Source organism: Gnatocerus cornutus, chromosome 8 (assembly GCF_029298725.1).
Source record: "Gnatocerus cornutus isolate USDA-ARS CGAHR chromosome 8, icGnaCorn1.1, whole genome shotgun sequence".
Lineage (NCBI taxonomy): Eukaryota > Metazoa > Arthropoda > Insecta > Coleoptera > Tenebrionidae > Gnatocerus > Gnatocerus cornutus.
Genome location: NC_142240.1, coordinates 11826964 through 11850194, shown reverse-complemented (window position 1 = coordinate 11850194; position 23231 = coordinate 11826964). Strand labels below are relative to the sequence as shown.

Sequence of the window (23231 nt, the reverse complement as noted above, 5' to 3'; positions counted from 1 at the left end):
GAACACATTCTAAAACGTGATCGGTAATGTCAGAACTGAAATGGACTCGATGCTAATGTATTCACTCATTAATCGGGCGTGCACCCAAATTGCCTAAATGTGGAACGCATTGATAAAGTGTGAATGTTATTAAAAGTGACATTATAAAATTAGAAAGTTGAATAATAACCGGATTAGATTAACAATATCGTCAACGTAAACAGAACTTACCGACAAGTTTTTTATCGAAATAAATTATTAATCGCATTAATGTGTTATAAACCTTTTAATTACTGACATATTTTCATACAACAAAATTTGAAATTATAATGATTGAGAACGAGATTTTATTGGAGAAATTGGTTGGGGACAAAATTGATTATCTCTAAAAAGAAGTAGGAGGTTCAAATCCTTCAATATTTATGCCGAGTGGATAATTAGTAAAAGCTCTAATTTCGCTGAATTATTGATCCGGAGAAACTTTATAAAGTACCATCCATTATTGACGCGATACACAAAAAAGATAATGCGACATTTATAACTTTATTTACAATTTGTACATTGATTGCTCTTAATTATTTCTAGTTATCACAGTGACAGGTTTGAGAAGGCCTTCTGTGGTAGCCGTCCCACTCTCCGACGAGCTACTCCCACATCCGTCTCCACTTTGATGTACCATCGGAATTGGTATTTGTAAAGGATACTGAATGGGTGCACCCAGTCTTAAATTATTATACATCTCAACCATCGAAGCCGGCCTTAAAAAGTTCGATGGAACTTCTAATCGCTCCAGATTAATTGGATTTTGATGTAGCGTTGGTGGCTTCGGTATCAAAGACTGTTGTAAATACGGATTATATCTATACGCTGCTAACATCGACGGATAAAAGTGTCCAAAAGGTGACGCAAACGGTAGATTCGGATAGAAACCGTTCAACGCGATCGTTCTTTTGAAAGCAGCTAATCTGGATCTTGACGCTACCGTCGACCGACGGCGGAGCTTTCCATTCGTGCTTCCAATGAAGACGTCTTCAGCTGATGGATCCAACATCCAGTAATTGCCTTTGCCCGGATCGTCGTAATGTCGAGGGACTTTGACGAAGCATTTATTTAAACTGAGATTGTGGCGGATTGAATTCTGCCAACCTTGTTTGTTGTCGCGGTAATAGGGGAAGTTTGAGATTATATACTCGTAGATTCCGTTCAAAGTCAAGCGTTTTTCGGGGCTGGTTCTAATTGCCATCATTATTAGAGCGTTGTAGCTGTAAGGGGGTTTCTCACTTTTCTTTTTTTCCGTCTCTGAAAACAAAAAGACGGATTTTAGAAGTGTTTATTAGTTTAATTTCAAACCAACATGAACAAGAGCTAGGTATGTGTTGCGAATTGCTCAATGCATCAATGACAAGGAATGGTGGTTATTTTACAAGCCTGTCGTAATTTATCATGAAGGAAATTCTCTGTCGACAACCGCAGCTAACGCGGAAAAAATAGTCTTCAATTTTCTTCTTTTTATATCGGGAAGATACGATTGCATTTTGATTTTTTTTGTTTTGGATTAGAAAATCTATTTTACTTTCTCTAAAGTGCCAAAAAGAAAGAGTGCTTTAAAATTGATATAAACATGATTCTGAAGAAATTTGATTAGTTCGCGAGCGACGGACGGAAAATAAAATCCTTTTTATCTCTTGAAGGCGTTTCATTTAATCGAATTTTCAATAATTGGGATTTCCCGATCATGCTAAAAATTCATCAAACCTTGAGTGTGGGCACCCGCAGTCCCAATGAATTTTTAACCATCAAGAGCGAATCTATAGCAGTTCATAATCGATACCATCCCGCCAATTTACACTCAGCTTTTCATTCACCACTTGGAATGAAATCATTCACTGTAGGAATTAAATTATTAACAGCCATTTAAAAATTCAAGCTTCGAATCAATATGTTGTTTGTGTTCTAAAATAAAAACTTACCAGCGTCTGGTTCTTTATCCTCCAGCGCCTTTTGTGAACAGTCCAGAGGTGGCGTGTCGTTTCCAGTGACGTCTAAATCCGATTCACAATCACTCTCTTCATGTTCTTCCGGTTCTTCCTTGTCACAGTTTGTTGCACTTTCCGATAAAATAGAGTTAATAGTGAACGATTTGATGGGTTTGTGAGCCATAACAAGTTTGAAAGAAGGATTTTTATCGTCCAGACACACCATATTTATTTACATATTTAATCATAATAACTTATCAAGGATTCACATTATATGAATGTCGTCTACTGTAGCAGTGTCGTTAACTGACATGGAAGATAATCCTTATAACTGTGTTCTTCATTTATTCAGGGTGGGCTTATATAAAGTTTAAGCTACGCCTCTCTCGTGTTTTGTGTTGTTTCCTGACCAATGGAAGGAAGATTTGAACGACCTGTTGGCCAGCCTACGGACTCATTTTCAAGAGCGGTGTGTGAATGTATTGGCAATACACTGGGTGTGGTTACTGTAGCAGATGTTTACTGAAGTAATTTGAGAGTTACATGGCAAACATTAGGCGGTGGGTTAGCGGCGAGCTTTGGCGGAGGGAGATCGATTTTCCTCGACATGAACAATTTTTCATATACCTAAATAAAATATTTACAACCAAAACTTTGCTTAATTTCATCCCCCCTAATAAGCACTTGTAATTCAAAAATTTTAGCTTCTTTCCCAAACTTCCAAGACCTCGTAATTATAGCTTCACCCACACCGAATCATTTTTCATAAAAATTTCGTGTTAACATGACTATCAACGATTTTCTGCCATTTTCCCTCAGCTTCTTGCATGGTACTGGTTTATTCGCCGGTAGCCAACCCTGGCGAAAATTCCTTTCGCTCGGCATCTTCTTACCAGCAACTCTAATTCTCAATATTTTGATCGCGATAAATTTCGGTCGCACCCATGGAGAAATTCTTCTAACAGCAGAAGCGATAGAATCCTTATCCACCTACTCACAGGTGAGTTACAATTCCTGATGACCATCATCTTGATTTTCTTTAAAGTTGACTGTCAGAAAATTCATTTTCCTCATCCATGGTCCTTTAATTGAAGAAATAATTCAAGATTGCCAACACGAATGGCAGTACAACTTATTCGGACCGCTACTAGAAGCAGAATTGCGAAACAAGATGAAATTTTGTGTAAAAATGACAAAATGCTTGGTCTTTTCTGGACTTGGTACCATTTCCCTCATGGGTGTCACAGCGTTGATGGACCCATCTAAATCAGTACCACTCAAAGTTTGGATACCAGATATGAAATGGGCGGTAGAAATAACATTTTTCAGTGAAATGGTAATTTTATTCGAAACGCTATACTATGTGATCGCTTCCGATAGTTTCTACCTACTCATGGGTGCAAATCTACAAGTACAACTGAGATTGATGGGTGAAACTGTAAAATCCATCCGTTTTGGGTTAGATGACGATGCAAAGTGCGTGGAGAAATTAAGAAAATGTGTGCAACACCACAGATGGATATTGAGGTTGTAATTAGAATTGTAATGGTCATATTTCTGAACACTTTTTCTTTAGGTTACACCACAAGTTAAATAAAGTTTTTTCAGAATATTTTATTGTGCAATATGTGATTACAGTCACTACAGTTGCTATTCAAATATATCTAGCAGTTTACAGGTACCTACTGTATTCTAATTACTATTTTCCCGTAATTTCTAACTTGTAGCAATGTGAGTTTGGATATGAAGATAAAAAGTGTGGTTTATATTTTCTCAGTAATGTTACAAGTCGCTCTGTATTTCATACCTGCCAGTAATATTGAAACTGAGGTATGTTCAGTGATTTCTTCAGTTAAAAGTGGCACTGATTTTTAGGCTGAAAAGTTTGCTCAAGACTTGTATCTGGCAACATGGGAAAGAAATCGTAATGTTGAGAGAACTAAACTGTTAACATTTATGATGATGAAGTCCCAGAAACCATTAACTACTGTAGGTGCTGGAATGTTGCACGTCACAAGACCCATGTATCTCGGAGTACGATATAAGTTTAGAGAAAAATAGAAAAACGTGAAATTGTCTAGATTTTTAGGACTTCGTTTACAATAGCCACAATATTGGGAAATTCTAAGTGAACATGTATTGAACATCAAGTCACCGCAATCGTAAATATAGTTTAAGTGGGTATTTAATTAAAAGCCAAAGCTGTGTGTTTGATTTTATTTCATTTCTGACGAGATTTTTTAGAATTATTCATTTGAGAAAAAACTAAAAATTTACAAAAAAATGTATACATTTTGTTCGGGGCACTTCAAGGCGTCCGAACTGCCAAACTACATGAATTTAGAAAGAGAAATTTTAGAAATTTTAATTTTTAGCAAAAACCCAAAGCGTCCGACAAGGTGTGAAATTATTCAAAGCTAATGATCAGATTAATGCTTTTCATAGCAAAAACTGAGATATACCAAAAGCGCCCCACTCACTATGCGTTTTGTGTTTGTACATACATGTATGTCATAGAAGTTCGAGAGAGCCACACACGGTTCAAACATGTTCGTCATTTCTACTTCCGGAAACAAGTATGACATACAAGAATTGGTCACACACAGATCAACTTTTGTATGATGGCACACTGTTTGCGCATACAAAACTTAGTAAAATGACTGTGTGAGCAAGTTTTGTCTGTGAACACTGTATTCGCATACAAATGTGAGTATGTCAAACGTGTTTGATATTTTGCGGTATGCGCAAAGAAAAACTAAAAAAAAAGTCGTGAAATTTGTATGATTTTGAAGAAAGATCTTATTATGGTTATTAATAAGCGTTTTGCATTAAATATTCTCAGATAATTTTGATATTTTTTTCTTCTTTTAATATTATAGTCAAACTGTTTCTTTACATAGCCCTGTAAATATGTTTTTTGACATCTTCAAATAGTTTTTATAATATTTAAAAAATTTGTTGTGCTTTTTTCCATATAATAATTTGACAATTACAATAGCGGCACAAGTACTCTCGACATCCAGATCGTCACACATGTTTGTATCGTGTAGGGACTATATTTTTTATCTTGTTGAGATTCTGTATGTGCAAACTTGTCTGTGAAATGGAAAAACATGTATCGATCACACATTCAACGTTATGTATGTATGAACATGTTTGAGAAATACTTGTATGATATCAAATCGTACGGTGTAGGATCAAAACTTGTATGTCATACATGTATGTACAAACATGTCGCTCATACAAAACGCTTAGTGAGTGGGGCGCTAAACGGAAATCTTAATCACAACCAAAAAAGAAAACCATAATTAAATTAACTGTTAGAAGTGTTAATGCAAATTTAAGAATATTTGACAAACGTACATCAAAGATTAGTAGATATTATCTTGGGTAGATACTAAAGATTAAATTGTTTTATTTTATTACATAATTAATTTGGCGTTACAATTTTTATGACACTGAGAAACTTCCTATTTGTGTCAAAAGAGCAAAATTCTACATGTAAATTATTCATTTCTTAAGGGCGTTGCCAACAACTCTCCAACTTGGCATTTATTTAATATGAACATGCTAACAACCACCTGAAAAACTTGTCATCATCAAAAGTTTTCCATACTTAAGACAACCCACGTCAACAATTAAAGGACTTGGTGAAAAATGAGTGCCGTGGAATATCTTCGTTTTTCGGTTCACCTCCTTCGAGGCACAGGTTTAATTCCAAGCAGTAGTTTTACAAGAAAACTAATCTCTGTCACCTTTATTGTGCCTTCGACGTTTATTCTAAATTTGTTAATTCTTTACAACTTCACAAACGTGAAAGGAGACATCTTGTTGATAGCCGAGGCAGTGGAATCTCTATCGACCCACGCTCAAGTAAGTTCAAATTTTGATCTATTCAAACTAATTGTCATCTAGATTTCGGTTAGAATTATTGTTTTCTTACTTCACGGTCACTTGATTGAAGAAATCCTAGAAGATTGCCGCTACCAGTGGCGATACAACATATTTGGTCCACTGTTCGAAACGGAGCTTCGCAACAACATGAAACTCTGCCTCCGAGGATCAAAATTTCTCGGTTTTGCCTCTGTAGGAACTGTGTTTCTTATGACCACGACAACTTTATTTGACACATCTAAATCAGTTCCTTTAGCGTGTTGGATTCCCGATTTTAACTGGGCGAAAGAAATTATTTTTGTTACAGAAGTTGTTCTGTTATTGGACGCCGTTTATTGTGTGGTTGCTACTGATAGTTTCTACCTTCTGGTTGGTATGGACGTCCAGAACCAGTTCCAACTAATGGGAAAAGTGATAAAATCGCTTCAGTTTGAGGTACAGGACAATAAAGAATGTTTGAGGAAAATGACAAAGTGTGTTCAACATCACAGGCGGTTACTGCGGTAAGATGCAGATCCCACTGAACTTATCTATTTTAGAGTTTTAGTATTCACAAAAAACTGAATGTGGTATTCTCTGAATATTTTCTTGTGCAATACACAATCACGGTAACCGCAGTTGCTATTCAGGGGTATCTTGTAATGTCTGGGTAACTAGAACAAATTCTTGAAGACACTAAATCACGCTTATTACTCGTAGGACAGTATCGTACTACGCTGTCTTAAAAAGCATAATTTATTTCTTCACAATTATGTTTCAAGTCGCTTTATATTTCATACCTGCCAGCAATATCGAATTGGAAGTATGTAGATAATATATCATGCGAAATTTATCTGTATATTTTTGGCAGGCAGAGAGTTTTTCACGTGAAATCTACGGAGCTAATTGGGAGGCCAGTAAAAGCAGAAAAGTTAACAAACATCTTCTTTTCATGTTGATGAAATCCCAAGAAACGCTGAATATGAAGGGAGGCGGAATGTTACATATCAATCGACCTGAATACATTTCGGTAAGCTCGAGATATGGTTAGTGTGAATGTAGATCATGATTTTTAGATCGTTCGTCTTGGATTTACCATTGCTACGATTTTAGGCGGTTTGAAATGAAGTTAGAAACTTGTTAACCAATTAGTTGATATTTATTGTACAAGGTAATGAAAGTATGTTTTATTGACTTTTCTCACCTATTAAATTGCCTTTATTGTCTTGTGTAGGTAATATTCTGTTCGTTTTATAGCTAACGTAAATAACTAAGAAACATGTTTTTTACCACCATGTTCAGTTACAGTCATTAGACCAAATCGAGCGCAATTTAAAACAAACTTATTATTTGTAACCGCAACAATGTAAAATAACTTCGAAGTAGTCAATTATTCGTAATTATGTAGCGTTTCCTTCTAAATTATCATCGTTGGTAAATTGTTAATAATAATCAAGTAGCGCCACTGAATAAAATTGTAGAGACCGGAAATTATTTAGCACTTTTCATTCATTCATTCCTTCACCAAATATTCGGAGAAATTTTATTTATTTGTCTTTCCAGTGTTTCTCCATTTTGTTTATTATTCGTAACGCGCTGGTTCGTGGAAGGTTCGCTCCTAAATTATTCCAATCCGAGCTAGTTTTAATTCGACAAAAAACGGCAATTTACATAACATAATACAAGATCGATTTTAATTGCTTAAAATTACTTTCCAAATAATCATAGTTTCAGCAAAGTTTTCGAATCCCATTAATATTCCTAGATTTTGATGGTTAAGCTGTGCGCCCTTCCACGTGTTAAATAATTCCCCGAGTTTCTTCGGAAATTACTCTATCAAATAATGATGACATTTATGAGCTTTAAAACCAATTTTCCGTGCTCAGAGCGTTACATCGCAATGTCATCGCAGAAGAACTACCTCAATTTCGCGATCGGCTTTTTAGAAGGTAGCGGTTTAAGCTCTACCAGTAAACTTCACAGAAAATTCATCTCAATATGCATATTTTTTCCCATGACTTTGGGGTTGGTTTACCTCGTCGTTCGCAAGTTCTGGGATGAAGAACGAGATGTATTGTTGATTGCAGAACTCTTCGAATCGTTAACAACGTGCGCACACGTAGGTTCGGTACCACTAAAACTCTTTTACAGTAAAATTTTCAGCTTTTACAACGAAAGTACGTTCTGTTTGCCCACAGAAAAGTCATCAAAGAGGTGATTAAAGACCGCGAAGAAAACTTCTGGAGATACGACCTCATCAGCGAAGAAATGGGAACCAAATTAAAACGAATCATGGTAATCTGTTCTTGGATTATCAAAATCGTCGTTTCCGGAGGAGTGGTAACAATTCTCATGTTTTGTATGACTACTGTTTTTGATAGGACGAAATTGGTACCACTCTTGTGTTGGACACCAGAAAGTAGACTCCTCACCATGGCAATCTACGCAATGCAAGTGTTGATCATGTTGGAAATTATGTATGCTTTGTTAACCGCAGACTGCTTCTACCTTTTGATTGCATCAGATCTAAGAATACAATTTATTTTGCTGCGGAAAATGTTGAGGACGGTCAGATTAGGGGTGGGTCACGACAGGAAAGGACTGAAGAAAATTGTTCGTTGCACCCAACACCATGAATTTCTACTGAAATTCCATGGAAAAATCAATACGATTTTCTCTTCGTATTTTCTCATGCTGTATCTTGTTACCGTAGCTTGCGCTTCTATGCACAGTTACATTTTGTTGTTCAAGTAAGTTGTAAAATGTAAAATCTCAATTTTATCGATTTCTAGGTCACCAAGTCTGAGTGACTCTTTTAAGAGTGGTCTGTATTTGGGTGGAATGTTATTCCAAGTAGGTCTGTATTACGTTATCACTAGCAACATAGAGATTGAAGTAAGTGGTGAAAAAATTAGTTTTGATGACGATTTCGACTGTAGGCGGAAATCCTCACTGAAGACATTTACAACATCAACTGGGAAGTTAGCAATGACTTAAAGGTCCGAAAGCATATCCTTTTCATGCTTATGAAATCACAGGAACCTGTTAGTATCAGTGGTGGAGGGATGTTGAAAGTTAACAGAAACGAGTACGTTGGGGTAAGAAGTGAAGTTTCTCTAACACTTTTTTTGGGAATGATTTTTAGTTGGTGAGGCTCGCATATTCCATTGCTACGATTTTAGGAGGGATGACGTAATGGGAACTAACTAGCTTCTGTTTAGGATAATTTTTGAGCAAAATCTTTAGAGGTAGGAAAAGAGCACCGAATAAATAAATTTCGTAAATGATTTTTACTTCTTTAATAATTCTGGAGCTTTCGTATCTATTAAAACGAGTTGGTCTTCTAAAATTGTCGCCACATTGATGTTTGAAGCGTGGGTCGCCGGAATACAAGCTCTTTCGGAGTCAGCTTTAATGAGGTGTCGGATTATAAATATTAGTCCGGTTGACGGATTTCAAGTTGTTATGACGAGGACAGTCAACCGTCACGTCGACACACCTGCGTTCTACAGGGGTTTCTTAAAATCTAAGCCCCAAATATTCCATAATCCCTATTGAAGAACCGATCCGAATAACTCAGAGCATCATCAAGAAATTAGTCGATTATTACGTTTCTTACTTTAGCGTCGAAAATCTGTACAGTTCCGGCGACAAAAGCGCATCGATATTATTACAAATTGTTTGGGTATTGTGTCACAACAATAGTAACTGTAGTTGCTCTGGCGAATTGAAGGAGTGAACTGTGCAATATTGATGAGTGTGAACGGAATGGGTGATTGTACGAGGGTTAACTACCCTGGCAATAGCACCAGTGCTCGAGCACAGCTGCCAAATCCTGCTATTTATTAAACATACGTGTTAATCTCGGGCAATACCACATAAACCATTTCAATGTGGTCTTTATGGAAAGGGATTGTAAGGATAATATGATGAGTGATTTGTAACCCATGGTTACAATATCTCTATTATTGTGTTTGAGACCGCTTTTGTGATTTCATTGAGCGGTCACATTTGGATTAGAAATGATTTATTTGGCTGGTGGATGATTAGGACCTATTGTTGACGCGCAATTTTTTACTCATTATCGCCATGTTTGTGATTGGAAACATCACGGGGATTAGTAGCATGGTTATGGAAAAGTGCATCTGTTTGAAGTTCTTCCCAGTCGAATTAATTAATAGCACCAAACACCTAAAATATTTATACGAATTACGGGTAGCATCGCTGACCGCAGGTTTGTAGATAAAATCTGCCGCTAAGATAGCTGTCAATTACGGTACCATGGACTTTGCATCAGGTATATCATAACCGTCCGTCTGTCCATGTATCCGTCCGTCAATAATCGTTTATTACGGTCGACGACCAAACTTAATCAGACTGTTTTAGTCTCGGACATTTTTCGATATAAAAATGAAGGATGGCATGTTTGATTACTTAAAAGCGCCGATTAAGTCTTTTATCTTCGGTAAATAAACAAGAGTCCGTTTGAAGCGTAAAGCGGGATTATTTTGGCACACTATAAACACTTAGTAGAACAAGAAACCATCAAAGATGTTTCCTACTATCAATAAATATTTTAATTCCTTTGAAAACGTAAATAGATAAGCAAATGTAACACGTTTCCGCTCCACTCTACACCAAAATAAAATCATACAATCTAAACTAAGCCAATTAATGGAAAAACTGTTACACCGAATTTAAGTTCAACTAGGGAGAATCTCGTGTTGACTTTCTCAGCGCCCTCAAAATTCATATTAGTGTGTAATTGGCGCTCAGCTGTTTGATGGCGGCAGCTGTTTTGATTGAACTCGTGTAAAAAGTAATTAAGACGTGTAGTCAACATTATTCCGTGAATTACGGTCCTAAATACCGTCGCCGCTTATATTTATACATACAAACTACTAATTAGTTTACCTGCACGGCCCCGAACAGGTCCCATTTGGGCATATAAATATTTTTAATAAATTAATACACCGTGAATTTAAATATTTAACGCGGCATGTATATTAAACAACCAACAAATTACCGACGTTAACGTCTCTTCGGGTTAATAAAGGTTCGAATTTACGGCCGACACGTTAATATAGTTATCTTTTTTATTGTTTTGATAATTCCGACTAAGTTGGTTTCGCTTAGAAAGGTTCGATTTGAGAAATTTTTTACCCATCAACACCAACAAACCTCAAAACATTCCGACAAAAATGCCGAAAACATAAATAAGCATTTTGAAAGAAACGTACAATAACACAGATGCGGACGAAGAGTTCTTATTATGTCCATTCGAGCAGGGATTTAATCATTTGTGCATCGGTGGTAAGCCGTGCAATTAACTCAGGTGATGGGTAATGATTTGTAAAAGGCGGTGTATGAAATGCCGGCAGTTATTAAGAAATCTTTTAAGCTCAAAGTGCCAACAAAAAGGATGAGTATTATAAGATCAAAGACGCCGATGTTGTACATGAATGAAACGTAAACAAACATGATAACGTTCATGTATACAATTTAAATATTCGTGATTCATGATCGGGATTCACAGGGAAATGTGGCCGCGTCTCCTCCACGAAAATAAATACCAAAAATCGCACAATAAACTTAAGTCTCATTAAAAACAAACACTCGGTATCCTTCCCTTGTTCCAGGAGGAAGAGTTTAAACGTCTGATTTATGGCCATCCTCAAGAATCCTCTCTATTATCACCCATAATGCGCTTGTGTATCTCCCAAACAATAAGACGGTAAAAACATTATTTCAAATTTTACAGTACCAACTTCCAAATAATTTTGTGCTAAATCGCCTTTCCACCGGGAGGAGTTTATGGTCGTTTTGTTATTACCACGGTTGGAGACCAGTAGCTTCTCAATGTCTCTGTTGGTTTCATGTTATACCGTAAAGCAATTTAGTTTGAATAATTTACAACCACTTCCATTTTCGAGGAATTCGTACACCATTCTGGTCTTGCAACACTATGAAATTTGGTACACCGTCAATTATTTCAGGGTAGAATCTGATTAGGCGTTGTAAATCACCGAAGAAAAGAAAGTGCCTTTTGGGAAAAGAAATCGATTATCGTTGCACGTTTTCAAAAAAGAACGACAATGAAGTGTTCAGTAGCAATGATAAATTTGTTTCCAATGATGGACTGCGAAATTGACATTTTCCAGTGTTTCTTCGGGCAAGAGACACAGGTACAAAAAAGTAGTTTTAACATTTATATTTATTTACGTAATTCTAGACACGTTTCTCTCATCGGTTTTTTACTATCAATATGCAAAAATTCTTTTAGAAACATTCTGTTTTCTGTATCGCCCACACTCGCCTCCAATTCCAAGCCATCCGAATTACGATTTGCTCTAAAAAGTCAGTGGATGAGTTACGTTTCTAAAATTACACGTCCAATTAACTATTTAAGAAATAATAAAGCGAGTTAGTGAGTTAGGGCACGACGAATCCCACGGAAACGACGTGTGGGTCACATTGTATACAAATATTGACCTCTGACAGATAGACACATTCCCATAACTCGGACTACCTACACTCAATTAGAGCTTTTAACTGGACTTTAACTCGTTTGGATCAATTGAACTTGTTTATTCCGTTTCATCCACAAAAAATTAATAGACACCCTTGACGAGTTTAATCGATCGATAATTCCCACGATTTCCTGATTGCTTTGATCGATTCTTTTTTTCATTGAGAAGTGCTGGCGGTAAGAGCGTTTATTGTTGCCATTAATGATATGTAGGTGTAGTGCCTTGGGCCTGTTGGCCTGCGGGTCAATTAGGCATTAAATAAATGTTGACGTGCCTTCTTTGATGCGACACTAAATGTGACTCATCAAAGTAATGGAATTTTACGCATCCTTTCAAGCTTTTTCTCATTCTAAATTTACTAAAAAATGCAACTTGATAATGCAGGGGTCGTTCGAGTATCGCCTGCGAGCACCCGCTGCGCTCCCAAAGAGTCACCAGACTTTGCCATTGTGCGCTCGTCATTATGCTGGATATCACACAGGGTAAATCACAACAAGCATTTACAAGCAGCTTTACAATCTCAATCATATTCGTAAGCTCAGTGTTTTTCTATTGCCGAAAGCTCAGCAGGACTAGCAGGACTACACCGTGATAAACATCATATTAAGTGATTTGGGCGTTCTCACGACTCTTTTATGTGCAACTTATTACACAAGCAATTTCGTAGTAATTTTTCCATACTTTTAAGTTTTCGGTTTTCTCATGCTTCCAGTCAGTGAATCGAACTAAGTGGAAGTTTTTGAATAAGGTCCGCACCGAACGTAAATTACTCTTCTTGTTGTCAGTTTATGTTCATTGTCCATTGTCGTGTTGTCGTTTTCAGTCAATAAATCCCCAGCATTGTATGGAAATTTTTTCAATATATTTAATCAAAATCACTTTGGTCTGCGACTTCGCGTCCTTATTCAATATTTCCGGTTCTGAATAGTCCTCGAGAAGTCGAGAACGCAGCTGAAACAAAGGCTCCAGGAATACTAGCCACCTTCCTGTGCTTAAACAAGAAGCTTGATGATTTACAAAACAAAGACACAAAAGTCGAGAGGATCACAAAATAGCAGGTACGTGAATAAACGGCATTATCGGAAACGCTCGGTCGTGTTTCTAACAAAAGGACAGAAAGTTTGAGTGTTTTTACGATTAGCTGCGTCAAAAATCCATGGCTACTGATAGTAATTATTGCTGGTAATAAATACATCAGTGCTGAGCTTTTGTGTCGATTAGGAACGGACTTCTGATTTCAAAAAAAGGGACGACTTTCAATGGTCTTCAGTACCAAAGTCCCCCACCAAGCTAATGAGCGATGGTCCCAGCGGGACCATCGGGTTTGTTTGTTAGATAAAACGTTCACAGCCTTGATTCGAAGTTGCAAGTTCAGTGTTGAAATTGGTGTTAATCATAGTGAATTGTTTCCGCTAGCCTTCCAATTTGTTGTAGCGAGTATTGTTTAGCGTTTGCCTCGTCATCCATCTCAAAGATATCTTCAGGAAGCTCGAGATGTACCCCGTCATTACAACACTATAGCACGAGTTGTTGCAACTCGGATTCTAACCTATAATTAACCCAGCGAGCCGACCAGAACGGTCCTTCATTATCATTTTTGGAAATTAATTTCGCTTACGCTTACTTTTCGACAAATTCGAGGAGGTCGAAATTCCGGACGCAAATATTATGGTCGAAAAGCACACAGGCCATGGCAAAGTTTGAAAAGAACACCATTAATCAAGCGGTAAAAGCGCCAAAGTAGAAACGGTGCTGGGCGGAGCACTCTTTATACCAGCGGCAACTACAAAGTCCACGAAGGAAACACAGTAGCTATCCACGACTTTGATGTCTTTATATTCCGTCACCAATAAATGACAAAGCTGCATTGACTTTGAACGGGGAAGTAGCCGACGCGAAGGAGGCGAAACGGCTAAATAGGTGGAATTTTGGACAAACATCGCAAAAGTGAAAAGGACAATGACTAGCTCCAAACAACTGAAAAGTTTCCGATAGAACAAATTTACAGTCTACAATCTAGTAGTAATAAATTAAGAACGAGATTGTAAAAGAATTAACTTTACAGCCCCATTTAAACGATTGCCAAATGCCATAAAACTGCCGTTGCCCACAGCTCGTACTTTTGATTGTACCCAAAACACCCGATTACGAAATTTGTGTGGTCCCAGTTTGTCGGTACGTTAAAAAAAGGCTAATAAGACCTGACCACGTTGTTGTCAACAGCGCTCAACGTAATTAGAAACTCCGTTAAGACGGATGTACCATTTCTTGTCGCCGTGGAGGTCCTGTAAGCTCCTTATCCTCTCCGGTTTATCCGCACTTTAAGCAAGCTTTTATTGCTCCACCATGCGGTCGTCTTGTAATCTTTTTATGCCCTCCCATGATTGTAAACATATTTGAATCAAAAGCCCAAGTTTAGACAAGCTGACCAAAGCTGTTTGGGATCATGTGGCGAAGAGGGTCGGTTAAGTAAGCCGTTTAACTCCAAAAAAGATTTCTAATCTTGTCCGTTTTCCGGAATTTTAATATTTTCATTTGCGTGTGTAATCAAGCATGGATGCAAAAAAAAACTCTCGACGACATGTGTCCTTTTATCCTCAGACGCCGCTCTATTATCCCGTCACGTGTCGTAATTTTTGTTTCTCATTTGTGTTGCCCCATGACACTATTAAATTCGCACGGATGCCAGTTGAGACGGGATCGGTGTAATTATTGATACAGAACAGAGTCAGCAGACGGTTTTGCACAGTTGACAAACCGCACGATGAGACGCTGGAGTTTCGTGACGTCGGCGACGCTACGGACGCCTGAGTAGAGAAATGAGGCCAATCAGCGCGTCGGATGTCGCACGATACCATTTTGACAACGACGCAAATAGGGCACTTGTAAAGCGCGGAAAAATACAGACAAACAGATTTTACATGGGTTAAAGGTACTCTTTTTCCGCTCGCCTCAACTTTAATCATCGCAATTTGCATTCCTGAGTAAGTGCATAATACGTAACATTGATACAAGGACTCTTGAAATGCTCCGTTGCATTTATAGGGTGCATCCTCCCGCTTATCCTTTGTCATGTCACGTCCGTGATGTCCGCAAATCTGATCTACTGTTGAAAAGAAGGAACAAAGGACACGTGCCTTAGTTTAAATAAACATTTAATAAGCGCACTCGACGAGTTGCATGCATGTTGGATAAAAACTTCTCATGCTTTGTCGATTAAGTTAGCGAAAGGAGAAATTGTCCCTGCATGGACGTGCCTTCTGGTATACGCGTGAACCGATTTATCCGTTTTACGGTTAAGGCACCTCGCCACAATGGATCCTAAATATGATTTATGAAATATTTTATTTGAGGCAACAACGGCCGCTACCCCAAACAAAACCAAACACATAGAGATATCTTATTTGGGGGATGTTTTACATGCGTACACCCTGTGAACATAAGGTTACATACGTTGCGGCACCCCAGCGGTTTCGCAGCTTGTCATGGTGGTGAGAAATGTACCCTTATAAATCACGACTTAATCGAGAGAATTAATTGTTGCTTTTATGCAGTTTCGTAGGAGGAATTGGGAATTTTGCTCCCGAGGCGAAACCGTTAAAGACAAGATCCGAAAAGATACTCCTTTATCAACCACTTTGTTATTTGTCTAAATCCACGCCACAATATGAAATTTGTTAAGGTGCATTTAGTCAACTGGTGCGATTAATGCGAACAAAAAGCCTTTTTGGAGCGATCGTTCAAACGTCAAGGGGAAAGGTTTTTAAGACCAGCAACACAAAACACAAGCCGCAATGTAATAACATTACTTTAATAGCGTAGAGATCAGATAAACAAACGCAACCTATTCAAAGCTTGAATCAATCAAGCGGCTCTCTAAAACGTCTTTAGAAAGCGGCCAATCAAAGGCATGTGAGATTGTTCACTTGATGGTTAAAAAAGGTAAAGTTTGACACCCAATCCACGATAACAAATGTGTGTATAAATTTGATTTAGTTGTTTGCAGCTACAACTGGTCGAGTTCTGGATGTAAATTTAGTTATAAATGGGGCAATCATCCACAGACGTGTCCGGGATCTCAAGTATCTTCTCAATTGGTCCTGAATTGCGCTGTTGACTTCACATTATCATTCCCTACATCCTGCCTCGTTTGTCCATCTCCTTTATGACAAACAAACACGTGTACCGACCACTGGCCGCATTTTTCCTACAAGAAACACTGAAAAAGTCACTAATCGATCTTCCAGAGAAAGACGGTGATAAATCAAAGTGTCATTCCGCACTGACCAACTTCTACCTGCCTCTTGAAAGATAATGAAAGCAGTTTTATGAATTTTTAAAAATTTCGTTCGTCTAGCTGATGAATGGGCGAGTAAACATTTTGAACTCTTTAACTCTTTAACGAGATAATCGAGTGCGTTGTGGTCGCTCCAGCTGCCGAAGCAGTCTGTATTACAACGTTCATTCATAAATATCTTACAACTTATGAACTTCATTAATTACTCCACACAACGGATATGAATCATTGCATCAATCTGTCGAAATGACCCAAACAATCTACTCGGAACACGACTCATCAATAAACCGAATCATTTTTCTCCTGAAGACCACCTAATCCTTGCTTCCGTTGAGATCAAACTGATAGATCAAAAATTGGAAGTCAAGACAATTTGACCTCTGTCCAAGAGTTCAAATCCTATGTTCGTGTTATTTAATGACGTAAACGCTTTGTTTTATTTTTTATGGTTGTTTCTTTACTTACCCAATTAAGCGAGTGGCTAGAAAGGAAGTGGGGTCATAATATTTATTATAACTCGTGCCTGTTCCATTAAAAACTACCAAATGCCGTTCAATTTAACCCGAATTAAACAATTGACCGTTGCGGTTCATCTTTTTCAATCCGGTCTTGTTTTTGTGCGCTAAGAAGAGCAGCTGGTAAGAGCACGAGACAAAGTTGACTTTTGACATCGGATTTTGGAGGATTTCAATGAGGAAAAGTCGACTCTTGTTTCGAATGGCAAAGCTGTGTAAATACAAACTGGACATGAATGTCTCCGTCTAACTGAGTTGTTCTCAGTTCAACCCTGGAAAAAATTCAGAAAAAGAAATTGTTTTAAAAAATGTCGGTTGGTTTATCTCGCATCTTCGTGATTCGAAAATAATGAACCAAAAGATGTTTTTACTTTTTTGGATTATTGATTCCCATATTCCTTTGATAAATCGTCAACATTTTGATCTGAACTTTCTTTAGTTTCTAGTAGGATTAACTCTTTCTAAACATCTTATTCGTTTAATGAAACGAACGAGTGTCTAAATTATGTTTAAACTCGCTTAAATATGCAAAGACATATCTTCCGTTTATTCCCGCTTGTCTAGGCTTCTTTCATTTTTCCAGTACATACCGGTTTATTTTTCTAGAAATTGCAGATTATTCGCAATTTAAACGTAACCAAGTGGCACCCGTAGGTTGAAAATTCGAGCAAAGCTAACCGTTTAAGTGGATTGCTAAATTACATCGTTATTTACATTGTAGAAATAAATTCAAGCATCCCGCTGAGACGTTTATGATGATTACAAATGTAAATTATGTATCGGTATCAGTTTGATTGTTACATCTTTAATCGAAATGCACAGAATGGTGATATATTCGCGATCCACCTGGACTTATAATCGAAAAGAAAAAAGTAGGAATCGTATAAAAGGTCGGCAATGATTGTCGTGTAGGTGTTGAAATCGGTTCTGGTGCCCAGCTGAGGAATGCTTGAGTTAGATATGGGACTATATCGTGTTTGGTGTAAATTAATACAGTGTTAACACGTCTTTGCCTGCTGGTACTCACAATATCCCGCTGATTGATACCAGCGGCCAGCGGTTTCCAATTTTGTTAACCATCACACTTGTATAAAGTTATTCGTTATTTTTTTGTATTATTAATGCCGAGCAAATCCGTGCAATTTACTACAAGCCACGCCACATCCATCAATGCTCCAATGAATACGTTATTGTTTATGGGTAACAAAGTAGCTTTCTAGATCAACAATCAGCCCCTTACATTCATACAATTAAGTTAAAAATATCAAATTACCAGCTACCCTCGCAAAAAGATACATTCACAAGCTTTTTTACCTGATTGGGGCTTTCAGAACTAGTTTCGCGCTGTGAAAAGAACATCGTTTTTTTTCCTTCGTTTAATTTAAGGCCCCTCTACACGGTTATCACGAATTTTCAAGTGGGCCACCCACTGGAAATGACATATTTCTGCATACCATATCGGTGTCAATTTAGTTTCAGGAATGCCGCCCCAACTTCAGGGTGGTAATATAACGATACAAACATCACGAACAACCACCAAGTCTGAAACTCAATGTTTTGACACAGCAGCCATGTGTTCACTGTTAAATAATCTAAGCTTTTGATCTTGCCGAACTCTACTTCCACATGCCGAAAACTAAATATAAGGACAGAAAATGAAAATCAAAGACCTTTCAGACTTAATCCTTTCCTGGATGGACACATTCTTCCGGTTGCCACTAAAGTAAATATTTATTTGTGGTTTGCAAAACCCACAAAAGGTGCTAATAAATCCCGGTTTTGTAATGTAATTTGAAGCGGATTTCGTTCACGTACGTTTCGTAAAAATGGTAACTGAATATCCTAATTCGAGGTTCAAGATAATCGGACAGGGGCAAACAAGCTAACAATGGACAAATACAAAGTATTATGTTGCTTATTTTGTAATTTTACGATCAACTAGACCAGATAAGGTTGTAAAGAGAAACATATGCAGTGGGTTAGACCCACTTCAAAATAAATATATACAGTTTCGAGAATTTACCCACTGGAAAAAGTTACCTCACTTTTTTGCTTTTGAAGAGGAAATGTCTAATATTACTGGGTCAGTGTGAAGAATTACCAGTATAAAAAACAGTTTAATGATCTATAAAGATTTTATAGCTCTTTATCTAGTGTCACCTCGTAAACAAGAACAATGTTGGGACTGCAGAGAGAAGAAAAAAAGACGTTCCAGGAAGCATTTTAATGTTGTGTATCTAATAATTAAAGAAATCTAAAAAATATAAGCACTTCAAAAGTAGATACCTATACATGTACAAAAATCAAAATAAAAAAAACAGACTGTCTAAAAATCTTGAAAAGGTTTCATAATTTGAGAAGGACTTAAAAGTTAAATATTTATAAAGTATAGAAAATTCAGAATCAAATACAAGAAAGAAATACCTACCTACAAGTCTAAAAACAAATTGAAAAATGTAAGAATCAAAAAAGACTCAAAACTACATAGATCAGATCAAATTTTAAAAATGTTAAGAAACTTCAAATCCAAATCTAAATAAAAGAATGAAAAAATCAAAGAGCCTAAAATATTGTAGGTACCCCAAAGAGCAAATCAATTTAGTGCTGCCGCTATGAATATGTACCTACTATAAAATTGGAAAAAGCTACTATCTGTAAGATGTAAGTTAACTCAATCAAATTACAAAATTGTAGAGCAAAAGACACAAATTTTTGAATATTTAATTTTTAAGACGAAGCAAAAATTTCAGACATCGTTCACTTACCAATACTACAGCTACATATAAAATTTGAGAATATTATTATGTACTTTTGGCTTCTAAATTGAAAAAGTGTAAACCAAAAGACACAAACGTTTAAAATTTTAATTTTTAATTCTAAGCAAAAATATCTGACATCACTAAAATTCGTAATTTTGGTGATTTTGGTGCTAAAGCAATGGAATTTTGGGAAGGTTATTATTTGTGAGTTGTGTATTATCTGCAGCGAATTGCAACATTGTACAACGAAAAAGTCAAATTTTACAAAATTTAATTTTCAAGGTGTAGCAAAATTCAGACATTCTTAATAATTAAAATTAGTAATTTTTGTAATTTTAGTGCTACAATTATTTAATTTGTGGGGGTACTATTTTTTAGTATTGTATTAAATATACCAAATTGCAAAATTGTAGTCAAAGACAAAAATTTTAATTTTAAAAAATTTCCACCACTTCACTAAAATTCGTAATTTTGGTATCAAATTTGGGGAATTTACTATTTGCGAGTTGTGTACCAAATTGCAAATTACATTCTACATTTAAATCTGTAATTTTGGTGATTTTAGTGCTGCAGTTATTAGTTAACTCCTTTTCAAAATCAAGATTGAAATTTAACCACTTTATTATTTTATAAATATTTAAAAAAACCTCTAGAATTTTTAACAACGGTTCCATTACGCAACTTACAACCTTAAATTTCAGCCAATGAAAGATGAATTAGGCATAATTAGAATCCCATCTTTTTACATTCAAACTCCGAACATTAATCAAATGTTTTTCATTGGTATTTAAATGTCTTGCAATTACAACCTCATCTTTGTCCAACTAACTGTAATTATCAGTGTCACAAACTTACTAAATAATTTAAGAAAAATTTTCAACTGTCTTCAAAAGATTTATAGCACAAATCAACAAAATGTTAAACTAAAAAAGTGAAACCGCATGACTAAAATATTCTTCTCAAACACGCATTATTAAATTTTTAATTTAGTCGTTCCTTTAATTTATAATTATAACTTTCTCATAAAAGATTTGTTGAAACAACATGAGGTTTAATATTCGATTTGTAAAAACATTTTTAAATTAGCAGCTCCAACGAAAATAAATTATGCTAAAATTAAAAAGTAACCGGTTTATGTCTGCGAATTTCACATTTATAAAAATGATAAATATTCTAATGGTGCGGACTGGCGATGTGATAATTAAGGTGCTCACATAAGATATAAACGACTAAGTTTTAATTAAAAATACCGAAATGGAACTGTTAGGGACTTTAGATTTATGAGCTTATACTTACCTGTCCGTCGGACGCTGACCGGTGCTTTTAAATGAAAGTCGAATATAAGATTTGACAAATATATATTTAAATATTTCATATTTATATATTATTACACTAAACAATAACTAGACATAAGGTACATCACATAGGTCTTCTAATATTTACAAACATTTACAATATTTACACAGCGAAAAATATTAAAAAAGTGGACGTGTCTAAATGAGATCAAATAAACAGTTTGAACACAAACCAACATCTGTCCATGATTAAAGCTTCTCTATTTAACCCCTAAATCAGTATCAACTTTGTCTCGAAATCACTGTCACTGGTTTAAATAAACTATCCGGACTCCTTCTTGGCTCCGGTGAACTCGACGTACTCGACGGAGACAGAGTAACTGGATGTTGCAAAACTTGTGGATGTTGGGGTGGTAATCGGAAATTATTGTACAACTCCAAGGGTTGTCTGAAGAACGGTGTCGAAGTAACCTCAGAAGACGGCGCTAGTAACCGCTCCATGTTAAAAGACTGTTGTGGCATCAAAGGAGTTGGTTTAGGAAGCATGGAAGCTGCTTGTAAATAAGGGTTATATCTTTGGTAAACAGACGCTGCTAACATCGCCGAAGTTCCGGGATAGAAGGGTCCGTATGGAGCAGGGAATGGTTGAAGAGGAGGGTAAAACGCCCCCAAAGCTATCGTGCGTTTGAAAGCTGCTAACCTCGATCTGGATGCGGCGGTAGAGCGGCGGCGAAGTTTCCCAGTTGTGCCACCGATGAAAACATCTTCAGCTGATGGGTCCAGCATCCAGTAGTTGCCTTTTCCTGGATCGTCGTAGTGACGGGGGACTTTGACGAAGCATTTGTTCAAACTCAAGTTGTGTCTGATGGAGTTTTGCCAACCTTGTTTGTTTTCTCGGTAGTACGGGAAGTTCCTCATGATGTATTCGTAGATGCCGTTTAGGGTTAAACGCTTTTCGGGACTGTTCCTGATAGCCATCATAATCAGGGCGTTGTAGCTATAAGGAGGTTTTTCTTTACACTTCTTCTCTTCATTGTCTTTACTTTCTTGAGAGGTTTTCGAGCAATCAAGCGGTGGTGGAGTTCCGGTGACGTCCAAATCACAATCAGAATCGCTCAATTCAGTTTCCGAAGCTTGCATCGAAGGAGTGTTCTCTTCAGGTGTCTTGGGGGCCTCAAGAGCGGTTTCCGGTAAAATCGAACTAATAGAGAACGAAGATTTCAACGGAGTTCGCGCCATTGTTGGAATAACCAAAATAGTTTCTTCCCTTTTCACCATATTTACATAACAACACAACAGTAAACACTTGTCGAAACGACTTGCCTCAACCACAATCGGCTAGCGACTGGAGCAAAAACATCAACTAAAACCAGTTTTGTAGCATAGAAAGCTTAAATAAGTTCTATAGATATCAACCAATCGCGTCTAACCAATCCTGCAGTCTGAAAGCTCTAAGCCCCGCCTTGATTTGTAAGGACAAACCCAGTATTAGTGGGGGCTTTCTGATGTATTAACTTGTTTGCTGACACAAGAGGGTTGTTTTGTTTGTTTTGTAAATTTCACTGGTAACATTTGGTAACAGTGGATGGTGGTGGATGAATGCGGGCTTCTCACATTCGAGCTAACCATTATTTGACGGTTACCACCTGGTTCTTCTTGAACTTGCGAATATTATTCTTCTATTAGGTCGGTGGTGGTAACAATATAAAATTGATTTTCAACACCGCAACTGGACTCAAAACGCCAATAAATGAATTTATTGAAGTATTGCTGGAGGGAGCTGCGCACAAAAGAACTTAAGCGGTATAGATTATATTATTTTCCTGGATTGTGTCACAGATGTCGTAACAGACATGATAAGAATCTCTCTACACAGAAGAGCTTTCTAAACGCTAAATTTGCTTTGTTAAATTTCCCAACATTTTTTCGCAGATAAGAACTCTAAATAAATAAATAAATCACAGTGCGCAGCGGCGAGATGGCAGAAATCTAAAACCATTATCCAAA

General features: G+C 36.9%; 4 protein-coding genes across 4 annotated transcripts; 2 read left to right on the top strand and 2 right to left on the bottom strand.

The window, feature by feature from the left end:
* Window positions 1-508: 508 nt before the first annotated feature.
* On the bottom strand, window positions 509-2310 carry LOC148169855 (fork head domain transcription factor slp2-like). Its single transcript, XM_088043168.1, has 2 exons — window positions 1950-2310; window positions 509-1278 (listed from the first exon to the last, which is right to left on the bottom strand). Exons 1-2 carry the CDS (start codon window positions 2179-2181, stop codon window positions 551-553), a joined length of 960 nt encoding a protein of 319 aa, XP_087899294.1. The 5' UTR covers window positions 2182-2310; the 3' UTR covers window positions 509-550.
* Window positions 2311-5612: 3302 nt separating this feature from the next.
* LOC148169854 (odorant receptor 22a-like) lies at window positions 5613-6955 on the top strand. The gene is made up of 6 exons (XM_088044236.1): window positions 5613-5828; window positions 5871-6352; window positions 6397-6498; window positions 6549-6651; window positions 6700-6858; window positions 6905-6955. Exons 1-6 carry the CDS (start codon window positions 5613-5615, stop codon window positions 6953-6955), a joined length of 1113 nt encoding a protein of 370 aa, XP_087900362.1.
* A 719-nt stretch (window positions 6956-7674) lies between these two features.
* LOC148169853 (uncharacterized) lies at window positions 7675-9085 on the top strand. The gene is made up of 5 exons (XM_088044234.1): window positions 7675-7947; window positions 7992-8578; window positions 8621-8723; window positions 8768-8926; window positions 8974-9085. The coding sequence occupies exons 1-5, from the start codon at window positions 7675-7677 to the stop codon at window positions 9022-9024; spliced, it is 1173 nt and encodes a 390-aa protein (XP_087900360.1). The 3' UTR covers window positions 9025-9085.
* Window positions 9086-21270: 12185 nt separating this feature from the next.
* LOC148169852 (fork head domain transcription factor slp2-like) lies at window positions 21271-22600 on the bottom strand. The gene has a single exon (XM_088043196.1). It carries the CDS (start codon window positions 22500-22502, stop codon window positions 21507-21509), a length of 996 nt encoding a protein of 331 aa, XP_087899322.1. The 5' UTR covers window positions 22503-22600; the 3' UTR covers window positions 21271-21506.
* Between the last annotated feature and the right edge of the window lie 631 nt (window positions 22601-23231).

Excerpts from the sequence above, each read along its gene's own strand:
- LOC148169855 (XM_088043168.1), bottom strand. The coding sequence starts at position 2,181 with ATGGTGTGTCTGGACGATAAAAATCCTTCTTTCAAACTTGTTATGGCT. Across the intron at positions 1,279-1,949 it reads GGATAAAGAACCAGACGCTG|AGACGGAAAAAAAGAAAAGT; the intron begins GTAAGTTTTTAT and ends TTTTGTTTTCAG.
- LOC148169852 (XM_088043196.1), bottom strand. The coding sequence starts at position 22,502 with ATGGTGAAAAGGGAAGAAACTATTTTGGTTATTCCAACAATGGCGCGA.
- LOC148169853 (XM_088044234.1), top strand. The coding sequence starts at position 7,675 with ATGACATTTATGAGCTTTAAAACCAATTTTCCGTGCTCAGAGCGTTAC. Across the intron at positions 8,579-8,620 it reads AGTTACATTTTGTTGTTCAA|GTCACCAAGTCTGAGTGACT; the intron begins GTAAGTTGTAAA and ends ATCGATTTCTAG. Across the intron at positions 8,927-8,973 it reads ACAGAAACGAGTACGTTGGG|TTGGTGAGGCTCGCATATTC; the intron begins GTAAGAAGTGAA and ends AATGATTTTTAG.
- LOC148169854 (XM_088044236.1), top strand. The coding sequence starts at position 5,613 with ATGAGTGCCGTGGAATATCTTCGTTTTTCGGTTCACCTCCTTCGAGGC. Across the intron at positions 6,353-6,396 it reads CATCACAGGCGGTTACTGCG|TATTCACAAAAAACTGAATG; the intron begins GTAAGATGCAGA and ends TTAGAGTTTTAG. Across the intron at positions 6,859-6,904 it reads ATCGACCTGAATACATTTCG|ATCGTTCGTCTTGGATTTAC; the intron begins GTAAGCTCGAGA and ends CATGATTTTTAG.